The sequence below is a fragment of the Styela clava genome, chromosome 10 (genome assembly GCF_964204865.1).
Source record: "Styela clava chromosome 10, kaStyClav1.hap1.2, whole genome shotgun sequence".
In the NCBI taxonomy this organism is placed as follows: Eukaryota; Metazoa; Chordata; class Ascidiacea; order Stolidobranchia; family Styelidae; genus Styela; species Styela clava.
The window spans coordinates 6,919,110-6,942,347 of record NC_135259.1 but is presented as its reverse complement, the minus strand read 5'-3'; the positions used below and the strand labels follow the sequence as shown (position 1 = coordinate 6,942,347).

The 23,238-nt window shown below is 36.4% G+C and overlaps 3 protein-coding genes and 1 long non-coding RNA gene across 5 annotated transcripts; 3 read left to right on the top strand and 1 right to left on the bottom strand.

Moving 5' to 3' along the window:
- Positions 1 to 410: 410 nt before the first annotated feature.
- On the bottom strand, positions 411 to 1,082 carry LOC144428151 (uncharacterized). The gene is made up of 2 exons (XR_013478143.1): positions 946 to 1,082; positions 411 to 544 (listed from the first exon to the last, which is right to left on the bottom strand). It is a non-coding gene; the product is annotated as an uncharacterized LOC144428151 (long non-coding RNA).
- A 5,124-nt stretch (positions 1,083 to 6,206) lies between these two features.
- Positions 6,207 to 10,292, top strand: LOC120337356 (uncharacterized). Its single transcript, XM_039405127.2, has 4 exons — positions 6,207 to 6,318; positions 7,780 to 7,902; positions 8,673 to 8,774; positions 10,109 to 10,292. The coding sequence occupies exons 1-4, from the start codon at positions 6,267 to 6,269 to the stop codon at positions 10,192 to 10,194; spliced, it is 363 nt and encodes a 120-aa protein (XP_039261061.2). The 5' UTR covers positions 6,207 to 6,266; the 3' UTR covers positions 10,195 to 10,292.
- A 3,618-nt stretch (positions 10,293 to 13,910) lies between these two features.
- On the top strand, positions 13,911 to 17,962 carry LOC120337320 (phospholipase ABHD3-like). Of its 2 annotated transcripts, XM_039405082.2 has the most exons (4): positions 13,911 to 14,029; positions 14,207 to 14,963; positions 15,433 to 15,937; positions 16,781 to 17,962. In XM_039405082.2, the coding sequence occupies exons 2-4, from the start codon at positions 14,370 to 14,372 to the stop codon at positions 16,948 to 16,950; spliced, it is 1,269 nt and encodes a 422-aa protein (XP_039261016.2). In that variant the 5' UTR covers positions 13,911 to 14,029; positions 14,207 to 14,369; the 3' UTR covers positions 16,951 to 17,962. The 2 variants fall into 2 exon arrangements, with proteins under 2 accessions (XP_039261016.2, XP_077973422.1); XM_078117296.1 differs by lacking the exon at positions 13,911 to 14,029 and having other exon boundaries at positions 14,118 to 14,963.
- Positions 17,963 to 19,016: 1,054 nt separating this feature from the next.
- On the top strand, positions 19,017 to 22,103 carry LOC120337324 (phospholipase ABHD3-like). The gene is made up of 3 exons (XM_039405085.2): positions 19,017 to 19,609; positions 20,071 to 20,575; positions 21,183 to 22,103. The coding sequence occupies exons 1-3, from the start codon at positions 19,106 to 19,108 to the stop codon at positions 21,371 to 21,373; spliced, it is 1,200 nt and encodes a 399-aa protein (XP_039261019.2). The 5' UTR covers positions 19,017 to 19,105; the 3' UTR covers positions 21,374 to 22,103.
- Positions 22,104 to 23,238: the final 1,135 nt, after the last annotated feature.

The following is a 23,238-nucleotide window of genomic DNA, read 5'->3' as shown; positions in this document are numbered from 1 at the left end:
ACAAATAGTAATCAAATCTTGTCTGACTTAAGTTTTCACTGTTCGGAAGAATTTTCATCATTTCTTCAAGGCTCTTCCCATATATATACTTCTAAAATGTCGGTACAGTAGTATGTTTTCACAAATTTCGCTTTGCACACGGGAGAATTTTGTTAATGAATTTAACCGATTTTGACACGCAAACCGAAAAATGTTTCTCACCCCTGGCCTAGCGTCTCTTCCTTATCATCTAATTTGGCGCTAGTATACTTCTTAGAATAGGTGAATGGATTTCTAACTAGAATCTACCAGTGACTTGTTCGCAGAATATTGTGAAACAACTTATCAGCAATTTTTGCAGCAAATTCAGGTTGATTAAAGCAATTCGCACACACATGTAATCAGTAATACCAATTTATTGATGAATTGAATTAATAATGACATTGAACATCATCGTAATAGGAGATGATTTGCAAGAGAAAATAAGGGCTCGTTGTTGCCTTCATACTGTGCAATTAGTACGTCCGTCCTGGAAGTTCTATGTCATTCTCGGTGGCAGCATCAACTGTGAAGAAAACATTTATTGGCAAAAATTCCAACAGTGCTATAAAAACATTTACAACACCCTTATTGACTGAGCTAAATTTTCTAACACAATGGAGATAGATTTGTAGGCGAACGACTCTCTTACCTACATCAATGGTTGGTAATCAAATTGCCTAAACGCCGAGCGATTGCATATTGAAAATGAAAGTACCATTTCATTACTATTTCAGATACATTATTTGAATAACAAACCATCTATAATTTCGGTTTGCCTCAGTTTAAGCTATAAACTTCTTCCACTTCGTGCACAAAAACAAACCATTCCGGTTGCTATTTGTTATTATAGCGCAGACGAACCAGACAAGGGCGTGATATGTCATAAAAAATCGTGTTGCCATGTCCTGTTAGGAACACACTTACTGTCTTCGTCATATACTGGATAGTATTGGCTTCCATACATCGTTCGGACCATCTCTTCCGGCCATGGATCCAATGGTTCTTGACGACTGATGACGTAAGCCTCACTCAGCAAAATGAAATACAATGCCATGAACAAAATTAAAATAGATCTGAATGAAGACATATTTAAAGATGTATCCCTTGTCTCAATTAGCGAATTTGAAATGTAATATACTCTGGTATGTCTGTTTTAATCAGCAATTGCAGTATTGTTTATGATATTGTATCCTGTGCGCAGACTATGAATGTACATTCATGTTTCAAACGTCCGGAGGAAATTTTTATTGCCAACAGAACTCTCGCCGACCATTCTTTTTATGAGTAGTAAGTAAACATTAAAATTTTATTTCAGAAAAATATCATATGTTGGTTCTCAGCCGCGAAGTCATTCAACTGTTATATTTCCTACCACCTTCAAAATCAACACAATCACTCAATCACTCGAAAGAAACAAGCTTTTACGCGAAATGATGGGGACTGTATTATGGAAGGAAAACGAATTGCCGTCGCGTACTCAAATAATAGACATGGCATATGGTTTAAATCCTATTTAAAAGTAGTATGTGTATTGATATCATAATAATTATGTGCAGAGTAATTAAACCGACTTCATATATGTTACGATTATGTAAGATTTTTATAATTATTCCACTGGAGATGAAAACCAACAGGACGACTTAATCATATGGCAAACCACAGTTTCTTGTGTGCTTTACCAGTCCTGGTCGGGAATGGTAATAGCTGGTCAGTTAATAATCACTAATGTATGTGCTTGGTTGAAGCCGTGAATGACCAGAGGTCACTTTAGCCATTCTGCAACTTCGAGGAGTCCACCACTGGACCTACGCAGAATATAGCGAAACGACGGCACGATTCGTTTTTAAAGCATTCTAGAACTATACACTAACCAGTGGCTCGGGACGCTTTTCAACAAATTCCTCCTTTTGGATCACTTTTTTCCTTACTCACTACGCATGAAAATTATATTTCTGTTACTGTTCAATCCTAAATGAATATTTAGCTAGTGCAATGCGGAGCTCGCAGTTTGGATTTTGCACAGTTTAAATACCTCACTTTTGAGGACGTCTCGCGCAGTCGGAGAAAACCCAAAAGTGATCAAAACATCGCGAGTTTACTCCCTTTAATCACAAATACTTGTTTTACAGCAAAATGCTCCTGCGATTTTACCTATGCGGCGAGATTTCCTACGGCAAATTTCCCGGACACGCAATCAAATATCTTTCAGTATTCGAGATTCGATTTGATTCGAAAAATGTATTCGATTCTAAAATCACAGGCATTCAAAAATGCCCAGCTTCCCAGCCTTAACGATAGAAGCGTACAGGGAAAGCAAGCTCAAACGAACGTAATAAGTGGGAAAATTACATTTTTTCAGTATCTTATCATGGTCAAAAAAATTTATAAAACTGAAAGATTTGCACTTACCTTGGTGCCATATTGTTGCTACAATAAGAGAAAACAAAACAATTTTCGCATTTTGCTGATTCAGGTTTGTCGAAACAAATTAGAAATTAAATAAAGCTCTGTAATGATATATCTTTAATAGCAATAAAAATATTTTTCTTAGAAAAGAAATGCTTAAATATATGGCATCGATACCGGATCATCAGATTACCGAGTTCGCAGAAAAGAACAATACATGATAATAAAGGATTCACCTTAAAATTGAATAACAAAACAGTGTAATAACAATGGGAATATTAAAAAAAAGTGCAGGACTTATTTATATGAAGATGAAGATCGCGAATCAATGCCGGTGTTTGTAAACACCGAGTTTGCTAAAGAGATCGCCGGACAAGAAATACAGAATAAAAAAAGTGTTCCATTTTATTTAAGTTAAAATGCATAAGAACTGAAAATTTGAAATTGATAATTCCTTTACAGATTTTTTTTGTCGACAACAACAAAACAAGAATTTGACAAAACTATCTAAATGTACACTTCGTGGCTAAAATACGACTTTATAATTAGAACTATAATTGGTAAAGCTAATGATTGGGTTTCTGCGAGACTTACTACTTATCCTTCTTCTATGCTTTTGTGCCGATGGATCCGATATGCATATAATGCAAGGATCTGGAGCAAGAGTAAAGATACCTATCTTAAGTGATTCAAGCTTATTTTAAAATTTCGGAAAACTTTTTTTTTTTGAAACATTGCTTATTATTTGATCTGTGTGGCCAATTGTGCAGGGCCTTTTCGTAAATAAGCGTCGTAATAAAATACAAGGAGGAAAAAAGTTACCAGTTACTAAATTAATTACCAACAATCGATATCTATTTTTCTTATTCTATTTACTAAGTTTTAACAAATGTTACTCAAAAATTATTATGCTTTTAAACCAATTCCAAACAAAAGTGTCTTTGTCTCACGACACCGTTTTTTTGCAATAATGATTTCTCGCAAACCCTACAACATCAACAACGAGAACTTAGCAAACGATTCTTACGTACGTAACGTCAAAAAAAATTAAAAGATCACTTGAATTTTTTTTATTAAATTCGTTCAAATAAATTAATTAATAATACCTTTTAACTACGTTTTAGCCATTTTGTGGGTACTCCCGTAGACTCATAATTTATTCCGATTTTCCCTATTTTAGTTCTATTACGAGTTTGGAGACTGTCTGTGTTAGCCAAGGGAATATACATAGGTTTCAGTCCCTTCACACAACTTGATGTAAAATGGGCGAACAAAATGTGTTATCTCCATATTGGTGCACACACATCTTGAGCGCCATTTTGTGTTTGCTTAAGTCTAGCGAATCACAAACAAAAATTAACCTTTTTTAATCAAATATTTAGTGTTCAACCCAATCCCAAGCAAAATCGCCATACTTGTTTTTTTAAATACCAGGAGGCCAAAAGATAGGTTACCAGTTATAAAATTAGTTACTTATTTAATTACCAATACAATACCAATAAAACTAATTTTGGGTCTTAATCTATTCCTTTAGGTCATGAAAAATAAAAAGTTACTCAAACATTAAACCCGTTGTAACCAAATAAATAATTCCTCGCAAATTTAACAACAATAATAATATAGCAAAATGATTCCTAAGTACGTAACGTCAAAAAACATTACGTTTAAAACTTGTTTATTTATTGAAATGCAAATAAAATAATTGGGTAATAATATTAACTTCCAATATGAATTCTTATTCTTCGCCTTCGTCTCTTGATAATTACAATCACTTACTCTACGAATACTAATCGACATTCGACAAAAACTTGGTTCTTTATCAAAATACAAATACCTGAATTAACTATTCGTAACTATTTTAGGAATTAATAACTCAAAATAACAATATTTACAGTGTTACAAAGCAAAGGTAGAAAACAATATGCTTCGTGCCAAAACTAAATTTAACCGCAGTCTCAACAAATTCCTTGAGCTATTTTTAAATAAAAACATCAAAATTTGATTTCAGTTTTGTTGTGGCAGCATCAGGCGGGCAAGATTGAATTACCCAATGGGTTGGATTCGGCGGCGGACCGTACTTTGCCCATGTCTGAATTAAACTCTTAACATACATAGAAATCTAATTCATCATACTTGACTTTCGACACACTCAGTTTGGTACTCTCTTATGTGAACCAAGATGGCGGACACCGAAACGTAGTATGTGTACCAGGTTAGGGTCAGGCCATAACTTTACCCTAATTTTCCTTGTTTAGTTCTATTACGAGTTCGGGGACTAGCCAAGGGACTTCCGTAGTATTTGTACCTGAATTATGTCTAACCCTAACCTGGTACGCATACTACGTTCCGGTGTCCGCCACCTTGGTTCACTTACTTCGGGAGTACCCTCAGTTCCAGAATCTTCTCTTTCACGCCTAGTTACCATAGGTACCATACGCGTTCAACTCAATTTGCAAGCACGCATTCATTTTCTTCCAGTTGTGCATATTATATTTGTATGTGCGTGCAGTAGTATTACTAATACTTTTACTTGTTTGGTATTATCGTAATGGATATACAGGATGTTAAAAAAATAACACAAAATTAACAGAAGTTAAGATGAAATGCTACTTAAAACATTAAACGACTGGCGCCTTTTAACAGTATCGAAATGTCATTTAAACACCCCCCCCCCCCCCAAACAAAAAAAAATATTATAATGCTATTTTGCAGCATTTGCAGTGAGACTTTAATTCTTAACGCTTTTTTAACACCATTCAATTCTATTCTTGAGCAATTTACTGGAAACTGGCTCATTACATTACTGTTTTGTTTCAACTATTCTTTGTAATATAACGGTATCCCTATTTAAAATGTATAGAACACAAATGGACCATTGTCCACCGCATCGTCATAGCAAAGCGAGGCAGTTTGGACGCGAATGTTTAAAAACGACGTAGAACGGTAAATGGACTTTATTGTTTATATAGATTGGAACTTTATTATCGTCGAATCGTATTTGTAGAGTGCGTGATTGTAAGTATCTAGAGACGATTGCGAAGGCGAAGAATTTGTAATGGAAATTATATATTTGATTTCAAAGGGGTTAGAGTAGGTTAAGAAATGATTACTGAAAAAACGATTTTTGGTAATCCCGTAGTATGTGAACTAAGATGGCGGACACCGGAACGTAGTGTGTGTACCAAGTTAGGGTTGGGGCATTATTTTATTTTTCCTATTTAGTTCTATTACGAATTCTGGGACTAGCCAAGTGACACCCGCAGTATTTGTTCATATACTTCATCTTTTGAAATTTTTCCTAAGTCCCATTGCCCAACGCTTTTGCAATTTTATCTTAAAATGGAACACTTTTGTATTACTATCATTAGAGTTTACGCGAAACTAACTTCCAATCCTTCCTCAATGCGTTTGCGCTAGTGAATCCGTATGCGTATAATGCAAGGATGCTGTAGCAGGAATACAATACAAATACCAATACAATACAAAATACCATTCTATGCAATTTAAAAGTCCTGTTGCACACTAACCCAAATGCATTTCTGTAACGTGTCATTGTTGTAACAGTTGTTGTAAACTGCCTGTCTGAGAAAGTCTGATTTTGGTCAGACGGAACATTACAAAAATACATTGGTTTTAGGGTGCAGCATGACTCTGGATTACTCTTGTATTATGCAGCGTTTTTAATTCAGCAAACTCAGTAATCTGCGGCACCTGTAATGATACCATTTATTCGAGCACTGCTGTCTTGTTTTTCTGAAAATTTGTTTCTATTGTTGTTACAGATATATTATTACCAAACTCTAATTTCTAATTTGTCTTGTCAAAACCAAATCAGCAAAATGCAAAGATTGTTTTTGTTTTCTCTTATTATAGCAGCAATAGTGCATCAAGGTAAGTTTAAATTTTTCCGTTTTATGAAACGTTCCATTGATAAAATAGGATAAAATGAAAAGACCGAAAAAATTTATGCATGTTAAAGCTTGTTTGTGTTTCCTTCTTTTTTGTACGCTTCTTTCTTTGTAGTAGAAGAGTTCACGATCTCAGAGTTTGTCTAAAGGTACAATATACGTTGAAACTAGTAGGCCCAGTAAAAAAAATCAGTTGAACGTCTGAACTTTGGACATCCTGCGAGGGGCGACGGGGCGCTCATATATCTTTGATGGCCCTGTCGCGAACGATTACGACGTGCAGGCTTCTACCCTTTGCGTAGGAAGAGTGACGGCGAGATTCGCCCGCCGCGATCACCGCCTCCAGCACTGTCTTAACCAGTATGTTTTCCAGCTTTTTATTTTAGGAAGGTGTTTCCAAATTTAGAGGGTGGTAGATATTTTGGTATTAGTGATAAAATTATTTGTAGCTTATATAAATGTGATATGTATTCGACTGATCATCTTCATCGGCATATGAGCCACTTTCTGAACATTCAAATACAATTTTATTTACGTTATAAATTAAAGTATGGTGTAACACCTGAAAATTAGACGGAGTGTTTGAAATTTTAGGTGCGGTGTTCACCCCTTATACGGGTCACTGTCGTAACCCTCTGAAAAGCCATTTCAGTTCAAAGTATATCAGCGTTGATTTGTCAAAACATATAAATTTGCCAGTCGGTCACATGACCGTCGAATAAGGATTTCGCGACCTAAAAAAGTCCGTTTCCGATCTATGCTGCGGGGAGGGGAAATTCTCTTGCTGTAGAAATATTTGAAAGAATTTTATCAAAGTCCCGCTCGTACACGCGGAGCCGAAAACTCTATAAAAAAAACGGGGGATTTTACAAATAATTCGCTGTAGTTTTCTTTAAAAGATTCGTTTCTATAGATGCCGTGAACGACGCAAAACTGTTATCCCTCTCCTCATTGACGCGTCACTTTTACAACTATTATTTCCACTGGTTAACGAACAAAGACGGTTCACACGCCAACGGAAACGTTGTAACGATACACGATACCCCGTACGTCTTTGTGAAAACCCCGTCGTCGAATAGCTTGTCATATTTGATTTTTTCAATAGCAGCCAAATTCGAGGAGAAAAGATAGACATCGGGAACCCCAAAATGTTTTCAAGTAATTTTGGGAATTCTGTAACAGCACCCATATAACTAATCTAGGATAGGGTTGCTGATAAATGTACCAATGCTTGCATTAAAACTGTATAAAGATGCTCTGACACCACAATTGGTGCAAATTTGGGCGCTCCCGGAGTATGTGTACCAAGATGGCGCACAGCCCGAACCCGAACCGGGTACACATACTATGTTCAGGTTGTGCGCCATCTTGGTACACATACTTCGGGAGCTTCCGACTTTGCTATTCGATTACGATCGCCCTATATTTTATACTTTATTTTAAGGACTGGCGTTAACTTGTTATGATTGTATCAACTGCAACTCAGTTGATTCTTCTAACGAAAGCAACTGCACCGATATCACAGGGCAGACAACAATGTGCATCAAATCCGAAGGAACTATAGCGGGTAAGTATTTTTGAAAAAAGATATGATCAGGGTAAAGTATGAATCGTATTTTGATTGCGGATTCAAATATTTGCATATTGAAATAATGACATATCTTCCAAGTAATCGCGATTTGATTTCATTCAAAAAGATATTTGATTCGATTCTAAAATCGTCATATATTCGAACATTTCCAGCACTTTCGTCTAATCCCGAGTTCCAACTACACCCTATATGAGCGTGGCGTTTTTCAACATTGAATAGTTCAGTCAGAAATCATCCCGTCATCCCGTCGAAATTCTTCGAATCAAAACAAATTTATTCCGTCATTGGACTCCGAATCCGGTGATAGTTAGATTTCGAGGCATTTAGTCAACTCGAATTGGACTAGACTAAAATAATTGAAGTAACTTGGGAAATCTGCATGAAATGATTTGGATTCAACTAATTGCAAATTAGAGTGAGTTGGGTGACTGACTCGACATTTGACCCCTCGCCCACCCCCCCCCCCCCCCAAATTGTGAAAAAAGTTAATCACCGCCAAATGCTTATTCAATTTTTAGTTTTTCAATTTTTTTAAACAAAGTTGCGCAACAAGTCTCTTGAACTACTTTAAATAGTTATGTTAATTTCTGCTTCGATATGCGACATTAGCAGTTTTGTGATACATACCCTCTGTCAGTTCTTTCCAATCGTTACCCTAACACACGTACTGTTGCGGTGAAGAATGATTGAATCCCTGGCAAACTCTTATTAATTGTCTTCTCTTTATTTGATATTTATATTCACAGGCATCACTACAACATCCCGGGGTTGTGGATACGGAACGTCAGAAACATGCAGTTCATCCTCCTTTTTCGGGATTTCTGGAACCGTTTGCTACTGTGCCACAGGTTAAAACTAAGATCTGAAGCGCGAGTCTGAAATGTCAATCCTTACGTTCGGGTCGGGTCGGGCTTCTCTATCGATGACTTTTTTTAAAGAGGCGTTTTGGCCACGAGAGACCGTGGTCTGCAAAAAACAGAAGTTGCCTCATCAACACGACACATACTGTACTAAATTTTTGTAATGACAATTCAAAGAACTTCTAAATAAGATATGAAATTTCGGGTTTGCTTTGGGCTCGGTCTGCAAATCCAGTTAATCAGGCCGGGTCGGGTTTAATACCACGGGCTTGGGTCGGGCAGGGCTGGAATTTTTTAGCTCGATCTCATCTCTATCACAGGTACGTACAATGTTGGGGTCTTCCGAACTACGCGCCCACAAATACTTCTAGTCGGCGTTGCATAATGATTTTTGGATATAATATTACGCACCTGACTACGTCTTTCAAAAATTACGTCACTACAACGTCGCAATCGCGTCATAGAGCTTGCCAACGTATAGCTGAGTTCGTTCAAAATGGCACTTAGTCGAATCTTTGATAAATGCTAACTCAAGTCCAACTTTGTAGAAAAAATGGGTCTTATCTTTTTAACACTAGCAAAGACAAATATGCAGGTGGTCCCTAGAAAAGCGAAAAATTTGAAAGTCATATGAGATCAAGAATAAAATGCGTATAGGTGGTCTAGGTTGAATTGGTACGATATCTCACAAGTTAACCTACAAAACGCTACACGAGCTTGGGCTTCTAGGTTAAGGGTCACTGTTCTGAAGTCCACGGACGACATTTTGAGAATCTATGAGTGTAATATAACATATGCCTTTAAAAAAAAATTGTAAAAGTTATTCTATGTAAAAATAAATAGCTGCTTGACAAATGTTCAGTTTTTCTAGCGACCACTCTGTATATTTGACTATACATTTGAGGGCGTACGGAAGTACGTGTAACAAGATGATGCACAACCTGAACACTAATCTGGTACACATATTATGATCAGATTATGTGCCATCTTTGTGCACACACCACTTATTCAATTCCGATTTATAGACTTGCTAATGGGGAAGCAATATAAGGCATTTGGTTACGTAAACTGCCCATGCAACAGCTAGCAGCCCGACCACCCACTCGTTTACAATTATATCGATAGGAATTGAACCTGCGAACCCACGCCAGTTAATCAGGGGTGCAATCGAAATCGTGTATCCTAACGCTTAGCACAATGCGCCAGCGGCAGAGCCGTGAAATATTACTATATTTACTCGCCAAATTAATGATAATGTATTCATCACTTTGCCTTTCTAGCCAAAACCTCAATTTTATATGTAGTTCCATTACTTTTTTTAGATCTCTGCAACGGGGCTGGAGTCGTTAGAATCAGCGTCATAATGGGAACTCTCATTGCTGTGATCTCGGCAAAATTACTGATGTAGACCTGAAGAAATAGTTTGATGAATTCAATTTTTATCAGTTATGAAATTATTGTGAGAAGTGTGTAGAGTATATCTTTCTGTATACTATTAGACAAGTTTTTTTTGAGGATTGTGCAGGCCAAAAGGGGGGGGGGGGGGCAAAGGAGGGGGGGTATGAAATCAGGCCAAGTTAAAATAAGAAAATTGGTATTATTTCAAAAACGAGTATAGCCTTACACAATAACAGCTTGTCGCGGGCCTTGATCAGGTCAAAGATGTAAATTAGATAATAAAAATTCGGCACAACAGTGTGTTCTTTCGATGACTCATTCATTGATATTACTTTAAATTGCAAGTTCTCTTTTTATATTTAATTTTTAATTCTAGATGTAGCCCGGATAAAAGTAGTCACTGATATCTGACAATATCTCAAAAGAATCGCTTAAATTAAAGACGTAATCCGATGTCGAAGTTATCGAAGTCATATAAGTGCGCATTTTATCTGTATTATTTGGTTCATTTGATAAAAGAATTATTGATAACAAGCCAGAAAACGTCCGGTTTTCAGTAAACCGTTCAAGAATAGAGCAAAATGGTGTTGGAAAAGTCGTAAGAATTTATGTCTTTCTGCAAATACCGCAAAGTTATAAAAAAAACAAATTCATTTTTTGGGAAGGGAGGGGGGGGGGAGTCACTTCTGATAGAAATGACTCGGAACCCGAAATGTGTGTTCCCAACGTTTTTCGTTGAATTCCCCCTTCGTCATTTGGAAGTCTTTATCCCTCCCTCACTACTACATTTAATATTCAACCTTCAGTTGTCCCTTTGCCAGTTTTTTACCTAAGCGCACTACTGGTTTTGTTCAGTTTTATTAGTTCGTTATATTCGTGTTTTTGAATAAGTTTCGAAGTTATAGTAAAAAACTGAACAATATTAGTATCACAATAGCACACACAGCGCGAAAATCCCAACTTCCCAACAAACTACTGAATTCCCCCCATTCCTTCCCGCCAAGTATAGTTGAGCCTAACCATGTAAGAAAATTTCGAATACTCAAACAAAAGCGGTCAGATCAGTAGCGTAATGAGACGAAATCTCGAATAAAAATTTAGTGGTCTAGTCTAGTTGTTTTGAGTATTCGAATTGAAGAGAGAGTGAGATAGAGATTATTATTATTTTTGTCAAGCAAAATACAAATGAATATTGAAATAATAAATTAAACAGCCCTTATTTTGGTATATACTTAGAGAAGGCATAAGGACCAACAGAAAATGAACGACATAGAAAGGTAAAATAAAGTTATTGATTCACACACACAGCTATTAAAATAGGAAACAATTAAATATCTATATTCAATGTCACTATTGCGCCGCAGCGCCACCTTTGGGAACCGTTGTCTTAACCCAACGTTCCCCAACTGGGAAGAAATTCTTCCTCAGAGTGGAATTTGGAAGTTTTTTTGGATAAAATTTTACTTTGCAATTGCGTGTAGTATTACTAATAGTTTCACTTATTTTAAAAGTAGAAAACAATATGCCGTCTGCCAAAACTAAATTTAACCGCAATCTCAACAAATTTCTTGAGCTATTTTTAGCTAAAACATCAAAATTTGATTTCAGTTTTGCTGTGGCAGCATCAGGCGAGACAGATGGAATTACCCTACGAGCTGGATTTGGCCGGCAGGCCATACTTTACCCGTGTCTAAATTAAACTCTTAACATACATAGAAAACTAGTTCATCATACGTGACTTTCAACACACTCGGTTTGGTACTCTCGAAGTATGTGAACAAAGATGGCGGACACTGGAAAGTAGTATGTGTACCAGGTTAGGGTCAGGCCATAACTTTATTCCAATGTTTTTTGTTTTAGTTCTATTACGAGTTCGGGGACTGGCCAAGTGGCTCCCGTAGTATTTATACCTGAAATTATGGCCTAACCCTAACCTGGTACACATATTACGTTCCGATGTCCGCCATCTTAGTTCACATACTACGGGAGTAGCAAAAATTTTCGTTATTTCAACAAATCACGTCACAGATAGTGACTCCAATTAAACTCTAAACATAGAAAGTTAAGTCATCATGCTTAACTTCCAACGATTTCAGTTTTAGAATCTTCTCTTTTACGTCTGGTTACCATAGTTATCATACGCCTTCAACTCACTTTGCAATCACGCATTCATTTTCTTCGTGCGTGTCTTCCAGTTGTGCACATTATATTTGTATTTACGTTTAATATTAATAATATTTCACCTATTCTCGTATATATTCACACACAGAAAGTATTCAAAGCTAAAGTACAAGGTGTACAAATCATAGCCCCCCAATATTGCGGAATAACGTGGTATTTTCGTTATCTTTTCTCTTGTTTGGTTTTGTAATGTCACATGGCCAACGCTTGAAAATAGAGGAGTGTTTCTACTAAAATATAGGTACAAACGCCTCTCCAAATGAGGAGTTACTTGGCGCGAGATTGAGGCACGAAGTTTAGATGAAAAGCACGACTTATCTCATCGGCTTGGTCTTGAATGCACCTGATAATTCCTTTTTCGTGTACCGATCACCGGACGTCATTCCCATGTTGGCACCGTCTTGACATTAATAGAATAACATTGAAATTCCGTGCTTTACAAACATCATTTGCTACATCGGGATTGGGAAAAGGGTTATTCGCAGTCGAAATAGTTTAAAAATACGGCAAAAATGTTCTGCCAATAAATTCAAATATGGTTTAGTTGGTTCACGCTGAAATTGTTCTACGGGCCGCAGTAATACCACATACCTTTTATGGATTGTTGATAAAAACCCCAGCAATTCTATTTAAAAATTCCCCGTGATCGATTGTGAAGACAACTAGTGATTTGTTATTTTATTTCCAACGTGCCAAAGAGACGTGAGTGTTGCTTAATATGTGGGGTTGGTGATTTCGAGCCTCTGTATCAACGGTTTTAGTAGCAATCAATCCCACACAACCAGCTGGTTTGTCTTGTGTGCTGTTATTGGGCAAAATAAGTCATGTGAACTGCGAATTAGACTTAGTAGTTAAACCAAGGACCTCAAATTTCCAACATCAGGTGATAAAAATATTTTAGGACAACTTAGAAGTTATGGAAAGAATATCTCCATTCTGAATCTAATGTATCCCAGTTCGGAATCCCTGTTATAACCAACCATCTAAGGTCGCAATCAAAGTAACATTCTTACGTTTAAATAAAATATATGATGATAATACGGATTAATATATTGAGCGAAGGCATTTGAGATTGCAAAACGTCCCGTAATACAGTCATGTTCCGTTGAAATATCGCGCTTAATTTTGCTATTTTGAACGGTGAAATAACACTACAACACCTGTTGTCCGGGATACGGTGACAAGCCGGATATAGGCTTTTATAAATTGAGCAAAATGACTCGAAAACAATAAAATTCGATTCTCTTATAAACTTTTTGGTTGTTTAATTACTAAATGATGGTCATCTCACAAGCATAAACGGAATTATGGTGATATACACGATGCTATGATCTGCAGTATTTGATAGATGAATATGTTCTGCCATATTATTATAGTTCAATATAACACAACGAGTGAGTGTGTGAGTGTTGGTGTGACATAGCATAGTTATTTTGAGCGCTGCATAATGGCTCTCGTAATTTCGCGGCATGAGTCCAAGTAGACGCTCATAACTGCCTCGGGTTATCCGAACAATAAAGTGCTGTTAACTTTGATAGGCGTAGCTATTGATCTACGTCTAAATATTTTATGCGTCTCAATAACTCTTACGCTAAACTCGGTAGCTGCTTCATTTATGACGTCATTGATTGGTTTACACTCATAAAACCAATGTTTTGTGACTTGTGAGTATGATTTCCACGGATAGTAACAATGTTTTCGCGGTTACAGTAAGCCTAATAAGATCAGCAAATAAAAATATAAACGATTCAAATTTAGAAGATACGTGTAGAAATGCTTGGTATTTTTAATGCCAGACTTACACTCGTAATCTGCTTAACGGCTGTGCCTTTTGTTCTTAGGGAATGATTGATCGATCAGCTGCAATAGGGTATACGAAGTGTCGAATAGCTCTTGTCGACTGGGACGCGGCTTAGGCTTTTCGGTAAACGGGTAAAAGGAAGTGTGTAATCGCACTGTGCACCAGTTGTCGAGCTGTAGAGTTGTGTAAACTGCGGGAATAAAATGGCTTGTGATGAAAGTAATAGAGGAAACCGCCGTATGGTGATCATACCCATCATGGTTTGTGGAATAATGTTGTACGCAATGCCAAGAAGTACGAAAATGCTGTATGCTGCCATATCGGACTTCAAAATGGTGAATTTTATCTACGTTGGAGTTGGTTTATACGCCTATTTTTATATTAAAAATTATGGAAAACTGCCCTCTATTTTTTGCAAACGAGGGACAAAATTGGACACGATTATTCGGGACCGTATTCCTACCCTCAAAAGACGTTACATGCCGCTGTATTGGTTTGCCGAATCGAGATGTCAAACTATTCTGAGGACATTTTTACCGTGTTTATCCGGTTTCAAATACCGCAGAGAAGTCGTGGAAGAGCCGAATGGAGGACAGTTCTATTTAGACTGGCGTGACAATGACCATAACAACGTTATTTACCCAAATAGTAAGACGAGGCCAACTATTTTTATTTTGCCTGGTGTAACATCAACAAGTAAATCGACATATGTAAGGTCTATTGTATTTAGACTTGTACAAAATGGATATCGAGTGATGGTTATCGTTAATCGTGGACTTGATGGAATGGAAGTCAAGGTAAATATGGATTAAATTGATTTTAGACCTTGTGTTGATTTTGTCATAGTTTTTAAGTACGCCACGTTCGAGCAATTGAATACTGTATACATAAGGTGTAGGCAAAATAAGCAAATTTGCCGACGTTTGAAATTTCTATTGAAAAAAAAAAATTCGCCAGAGCATGTATCGCAAACAAAGGTGTGCCTATATGTTTATAAATTTTACATCGATCGATCTTCGTAATATTACGTTTTTAATATGTGTTTTCTTGGCCTACGTCATATGCTACATTTTAGCAGTCTTAGCCTAACCAGAAGAGTAATTTTTCACATATCTATAAATGTATCGATTATGGATGTATGTAACCACAACATTTTTATCAATATGGAAATATTGTAACGGTATCATCTGCACGTAGTTAATCCCCATGTTTTACAAGCTATAACTTTTCATCCTATAATTATCTAACATTGTAAACTTTATGCAGACACCGACTACCTACTGTGCAACACACACGTATGATATGGAAATAGCAATTCAAAGATTTCATCTGACCTTTCCGGAGGCGAAACTTTTTGCCTTGGGCTGCTCTTTAGGAACCCTTATGTTAGGAAAGCATTTAAGCCGAAAAGGTGATCGATGTGGATTAGATGCCGCCTTGTTTTTTTCTTGTCCATTCAACGCGCCTGTGTGTGCAGAAGAAGTTGAAATATGGACAAATAGGGTTTTGATTAACGAGCATGTTGCCAGAGAACAAAAAAGGATTTATCGAAGAAATAGCCAAGTCTTTGAAAACTTGGTTGATCACGAAAAAATCATGAACGCTAGGCATATGCGCGAGTTTGATCATCATTTTACAGCTCCATTGTTTGGATATACGAGCGCGGAAGAATACTACGCCGACTGTATTTTATGTGAAAGGAAACTGAAATCAGTTAAAGTACCTTTATTATGCGTAGGATCGAACGACGATATGTTTTCCCCAGAACACGGTAAGACATTCTTTATATTCCCAAATGATTTAGTCTCGCATTCGTGAGCCCAACAAGCGTTAACGCGAACTGGCCACGGTTGATGTTCATGCATAAAAAAACTTTCTTCTTAAATACAATACAATCGTTATCCTTGAGAGTAGCAGAAGTTGGGGCGCTCCAGAAGTGTGTGTATCAATATGGAGGTAACTAATTTTGTTCGCCTACTTTACATCAAGTTGTGTAAATGGACTGAAACCTATGGGCAGAGGTTATATTCACTTGGGTAAAACAGACAGTCCCCGAACTCGTAATAGAACTAAAATACAGAAAATTGGAACAAAATTATGGTCTACCCGGTACACACACTACGCGAGTACCAAAGTTGGTACATGATTAAAAGAAGGTTTAACTCATAATGGGAAATCAAAAAGACAAGGATTCATTAACACAAAATGATTGTGGTCTATTTTGGTTCTCGATAACTAGCTATTCAGGTTATGGTGAAATCTGACCAAATATTGTTGAGACACGTAACATCAAATTGATCTGAATTATATTAGTCCCTATCTAAACTTTTAGTATATCCTCAGTATTGGTTTTGTGTCAACTTGTCAAGGTATACTAACATATGAGTTTCTCAAATAAAAATGAGTAAGAATAATAATGAGATAAGAAAAATAACAAGAAGATAAATAGAGATTGCTTTTGCTAATGACAGTTTCGTATATCAAGGATGAGGATTGAATGTATAATTTAATTTTTAAAATTAATTACCAAATTATCCATTTGGTACAGCACTAACCTATTCTGTTATTATATAATTCTGCTTAATTTAAATTTTGCATTTTATATTCCTTTAAGGTTTGCCTAAGGACGAAGTATGCAAAACTGATAATGTTGCACTTGTGATGACATACGGTGGAGGTCACGTGAGCCATCTTCAAGGTTTAAATCCATTTGCAGAAACGTACTTTGAACAAATTATGGTTGAATTTTTCGATGCTATGATGAATAATGAAGACAAGTCATAGAATAAATAGTAAGATGTCATCGAAATATAGATTCAAACCACTTAAAGTGATTGAAATGGCTACGTCTCCGCTGTACATAAATGGACAAATCTGGCCTAGCAAAACTGAATATACTCGTAGAAGACGTTGCAGAGAATATTCTGCGGTTCAGCATAATATTCAAACCTGCTGCCAATATTACAGACCAGCCTTCTATTAAGTAAGCCATTTATATGGTCATTGGGACTAAATACCCAGCCTTATTCCTACTCATGGGTTGACTACTCATATCTTCTTTACTAATTGGTATTGTAGATGGTTTGGTTGTAGTTTTCAGACGATTTATTCGAAGTAATATACTGCTTTGAACTCTTTATGTATATACATTTGACAGCAATCATATACTGTATTATATGTTTATCATAGATAATAAATGTTTTTGAATATAATACTACACATAGCCTTTGGAAAACAATGCAACTTTTTTTTATACACAATGCACTTAGATTTAAAAAAAAAAACATGTTGCGTATTTTGCACAATCATTTCACCTATGTTTTTGGTATTTATTATTCTTCATTTAGAACAATACATTTAGTGTACTTTAATTATGTAAACACCTCACGCCAATTACATGTTTCCACTTGATATGTATGGTAAAACGCTATCGGATATTTTGCTGTTTTAAAGGTCATGTGGAATCGTAATAATGAAACAAATTAAAATTTTTCGAGGGAGTTGAAATTTTCAGAGTTCTTCAGATCTATAATCAGGTTTTTAATATTGTTATCGATTAATAAATTATTTGTTGCTTTGCATTTTCAAATAAACGCAAGTACCCGAAAACTTTTATCTGCTAATCTATCAGAACATGATATAATATCAATGCATCTCTAGTTTGAGCATGTAAGATAGCCTTCATTTTTGGACTTTTTGCTTCTTCTGCCGTGTGTGTAAAATGCTTTATTTCCTAATCTTTTGCAGTATTTCTGAGATTTTGTATACGAAGAAAACAATTTCATACAAATTGAAACTCGACATTAATTTTGAAAGTAAACAAAGGTGGGCGTTATCAGTTAAAGGGATTATTAGAATGTAGATTAAATGTTGATTTGACATTTTTATTTGAAAATCAGATTGGCGATTAATAAACGCAATATTATTAAACGTTGATACTGTCATTGGTTAAGCACAAAAACTAATACAATAATCGGTACTCCCGTAGTGTGTGTACCAGGTTGGGGTTAGGGCATAATTTTATTCCGATTTTCCTTATTTTAGTCCTATTACGAGTTCGGGGATTGCCTGTGTTAGCCAAGTGAATATACCCCCTGCCTATAACTTGATGAAAAATAGGCAATAGGCGAAAAATTACACACACTTCTGGAGCGCCCAATATTCTACCATATGCACAAAATTTGAAAGATTGCGTAAATAAAATATATCGTGATTTATTCAGTTCGAAAATTTCATATGCGCTCACAATATTAAACGCGGCCGTTGATTTAGGAAGTCCGGAACATTTATTGTATTTCGAACCGGAATGAATTTGCATTTTTTCATCGACAGCATATAAATAAAACAGATCTGGGTATTGTGAAATCATTACGACTCCTATATCAGCAATGAAAACTTGTTTTAATGCAGAACGTCCTAACAATTTAAAACAATAAAATGAAGTCTGAGTTTTGATGTTAGATTAGTTTTGCCATTCCGAAACGCAGCAAATTTTCAGTCGAAGCACAATGAGGCTAAAATTAGTTTTTATTCACTTGGCAAGGAGAGCCACCAGCTGCGGTCAAAATTTTATCGAGTTCGAATTGAGAATGAGTCGCAGAGTGAAATATCTCACAAGATACCTAACTCTGCAGCACAGATCTCTGATTCCGAACTAATCTCTCCAATGACAACGCTGTATTTGTGATTGAAAAAAGTCAAAATATAATGTTTGTTTTACTGAGAGTAAGCGGTATTTGAGTATACTCAGCGCAAAGTTTCAAATGCTACTTTTCAGTCCAATTAGTAACCAATTAACACTAATATATTTACACCAAATCAGGCGTGCCTCATTGCGGGTCACAAATAAAGAATGTTAATGTTGTAGAAGCAAGGCCAGTATTTTGCATCCTGTCGCCTGTTGCGTGAGTTCAGTTTGTTTGGAGTGGTAAGCTGGAAAATGGCTTTTCGGGAACATACCAGCTTTTTTATAGCTTTGATAAATTTGGCGACGATTTGTTTTGTCATCGTATGGTACATTCATTCTTACGTTTCAAATTATGGAAAATTCCCTTTGGTATTTTGCAAGCAAGGAACAACTCTTGACATTATAATCAAAAATGAGATTCCCATTCTCAAACGACGTTACATGCCGTTATTTTGGTGCCCTGGTTCCAGATGCCAAATTATGCTGATGTCTTGCCTCAGACCTTTTTCAAAACTAAATTATCGGAGGGAGGTAATCACCGAACCAAATGGGGGGCAATTTTATCTAGACTGGATTGACAATGACAACAATGAAAGATTTCCGGATAGTACAATTAGGCCAACTGTTTTTGTTCTTCCTGGCCTAACTTCATGTAGTAATGTTTCGTACGTGAAATCTACAGTTAATAGATTGACTGAGGACGGCTATAGAGTAATGGTGATCGTATATCGTGGACTGGTTGGAATGCAGCTAAAGGTACGATATTACTATTATGTATAAATATCAGGGATGGCACAATCCGTGCTGCCCCGATACTCGAGTCTTAATGTCCGCCAAAGAAGAACTTTCTCCCGAACCCCCCTGACAGCGTTTATCCTTTATAGTGATATCATAAAGGGGTGGATACCATGTTAAAACTATGTTGTATTGGTACCATTGAAGGTTACTGATATTTCAAATATAAAAGGGTTGAACTCACCGACAAGCTTCACATTCCAGTGAAACTAACCATAATTCAACATTCGGTTATCCCATTCCCCCGCAACTACGTCAATCAGTGTTTAGCATGAATAAAATCGCCATTCCAGAACAGAATTGAGTTTCCAATATAAGCGAATCAATAACCCGGAATATCTTTGAAATTGCGATTGCTTGGTCGAAATTCGTTTTCATCACAAGCATTGATTCTATCACTAAAGAAATTGTAATATTTTCAGACTCCGGAAACATATTGCGCAACAAAAACGAATGATATTCATCATGCAATTCAACATTTTCGACAGCATTATCCAAAATCCCAACTTTTTGCCGTCGGTATTTCAATGGGTGCTATATTGCTAGGAATTTATCTCAGTCAAAACTCGGAAAAGTATGGTCTAGAAGCAGCCATGCTTTTCTCTTGTCCATTCAACGCACCATTGTCCGCAAAAGAAACGGAATTATGGAAGAACAGAATCATATTCAATCAATATGTTGCATGGGAACGAAAGAGGATTTATCGAAAACATTGCAAAGTTTTCCAGGATATCGTCGACCATAAAAAAATAATTCAAGCGACTGACTTGCGCGAATTTGATAAACATTTCACCGCTCCCTTGTTTGGCTACCGCAATGCAGAAGAATATTATCAAGATTGTTTATTGAACGAAACGAAATTAAAAGCAATTAAAATACCCTTGCTGTGTGTCGGATCAAATGATGACATGTATTCACCAGAACGCGGTAAGATTTTGATGTAGTAATTTGTCAGCCTCAAATTGGAATAGTTACAGTACAACAGTTGTTTGTGTGTAGTGATTTATTTCAAAAGTGTGGCATATGGGAAAATATGGCTATGTGCAATGCAACATTTGGATATTTTATGCATTCCTACATTTGTGATAAAAACAGTTGAATTATATAAGGTGCACAACTCAAATGAGGAAGTGTGCCAAAGTTTTCAAAATAATGTCTTCAAATAATGTTTGAATAATTGTTGGTATTTTACGAATATGAGTCAATGAAGACAGTCGGGATAGCTACAAATGTAGGATCATGTAGTAAAATCGGAAAATGTAAAGTTGCAAAATCACAGCTAAGGGGTCGTTGTCGTTTTGAAGTCACAAAAATATGGTAACCCTACACATTAACCGCGTCTACCCTGTGTTGTGCACAATATTACACTAAGTAGATTGTGTTTTAAAATGCCTGTGCAGTGCACTGCACAATATTATCGCCGTTGTTGCTATTACCACTAAACCTACAACCATTAAATTAGACTGTATCACAATAATGTCTATAGCTAATGTAACGTATTGTAACTAATATACATATATATGTGCTTTTTCAGGTTTACCGAAGAAAGAAGTGTGCAGAACTGATTACGTTGCGCTTGTAATGACTCGCGGAGGAGGACACGTGTGTCACCTCCAAGGATTCAATCCATATTCAAAAACCTACTTTGAACAGATAATGACAGAATATTTATTTGCAATGGTAAATAATTCTCAGTCCCATATGTACATCACCCACACAAAATAGTGTTTAGTTGTACAATTTTTGGTTGCTTAGATTTTTTTGAAGCTCCAACCGTGTATTTATATATAAATGGCTGTGCGTAACTAACACGATATATTTGCAAGTGTATGAAAGAAATCTCGCTGTTCCTTCATTTGTAAAAATATTGTTTGCATTCAATAACAGTAAGGGAATTGTAATGAGTGTTTTCATACATGTTGAGGAGCAACTTCGCGCGGATTTACAGGGAAGCTTTCTGATAACCGGAAAGTGACGCATCATCCGACTTCTTTCGACGACTGACCTGGGAGGCTGTGACACCTCTTGATTGATCCGCTAAAGTAATTAGTTTTAGGAAGCGTGGCATAGGGAGATTAAGCTTCCTTGTCTAACGGTCTAACGGCATTTGAGTACCGGAGAGAGATTGTGTAAGACTCGGAAAGAGGACAATTTTATCTTGATTGGTGCGATAATGGAGAAAATATTTTATTTCCAGACTATTTTACGCGACCAACTGTGTTCATTCTACCTGGAGTGACATCAACAAGTAAATCTTCGTATGTAAGATCGATTACTCAATATTTGTTGCAAAGTGGATACAGGGTGATTGTCAGGGGCGGGTTATGCCCCTTTGGTGCCCTAAGCACTGAAGACTTAGGTGCCCCCCTAAGTGTAATTTAATTATAAAAACAATAAACCACATAAGTGTATAAATAATCACAACCAACAGTAAATAAAACAACTTTTACGAACATTTTTAGGTTTTTTAACTGCTATGTATAGCCGATATATATATATACTGCCGTCGTTTACTGCCGATATGATATGTCGGCAAACACGCAATATCGGCTGAGCTCTAATCCTGAGGAAGTGTGACAATAAAGATTCACGCCTCCAGTCTCAACGTGAATCGAAATAAATACTGAAGGATACAAGTCCCAACTGTAGTTTGAAATTTTACCGGTATCTAGTAGTCTACATCAGGGTGGTTCAAGGTTGCTAGGTTAAAGGACGGCAAAAACTTTTAAGGAGGTCTCGCGAGCCGCAAGACGAAGAAAACCCAAAAGTGATCGAAATATCGCGAGTTTACTTAGTTTAAATTTAATAAACAACGAGAGTTTAACGTTCTAATCAGACTATTATTATGTTGTATAGGTGGCGTTTTTTTTAAAAAGAAGATATATAAAGCCTTCAGTTATTTTAAAATTAATTCCCGAGAATTACCGTTGTATTTTCCGCATCTATCATTTCCGTTTGATGTCGCTTCAAATTATATTCTTTCGTGACAGATGTTGCTTGAAATCAAACCAGACACTGTGTGATGGACAAGGAAATAGCTACGTTTCCGCCGTATTTTCCTTAGGTTACTTTTCTTGTGACACTCATTTTATTACGAATTGTTATATTTGAGTAATTTAAAAACTTGCAGCGTGAGCAAGCTTAGTGCCATGTCAAATAACAACGTTGTTAGTTGGTATTTCCGGACCTAGCTAAAAAAAAACGGATTGCGCGGCGTTAAGTCGGCTCTGCATTTCGTCACTACTGTCACATAGCCCACGCTTGAAAACAGAGAAGTGTTTTTACTAAAATAAAGGCACAAAGCGTTAGAAAAAAAGTTTTGAATCTTGAGATCCCAACCCCAGTTGAAATAGCTAAAAAACACATAAACATTCCGCTATTAGATACAAATATACGCTAAAATTATTCTGTGGGTCGCACGGAATGTATCAGCTTGACAGGGTTTGGACCACCCTGGTCTACCTTATCAAAACACTCCCGACTTCGCTGACCAGTAGATCGTTGAAATGCGATCGTGGACCCGCAACATAATGGAAATAGTTCATTGGTCCAATTGTTGAAGAGAAAAGATTTTTTTCAAAACAAAAATG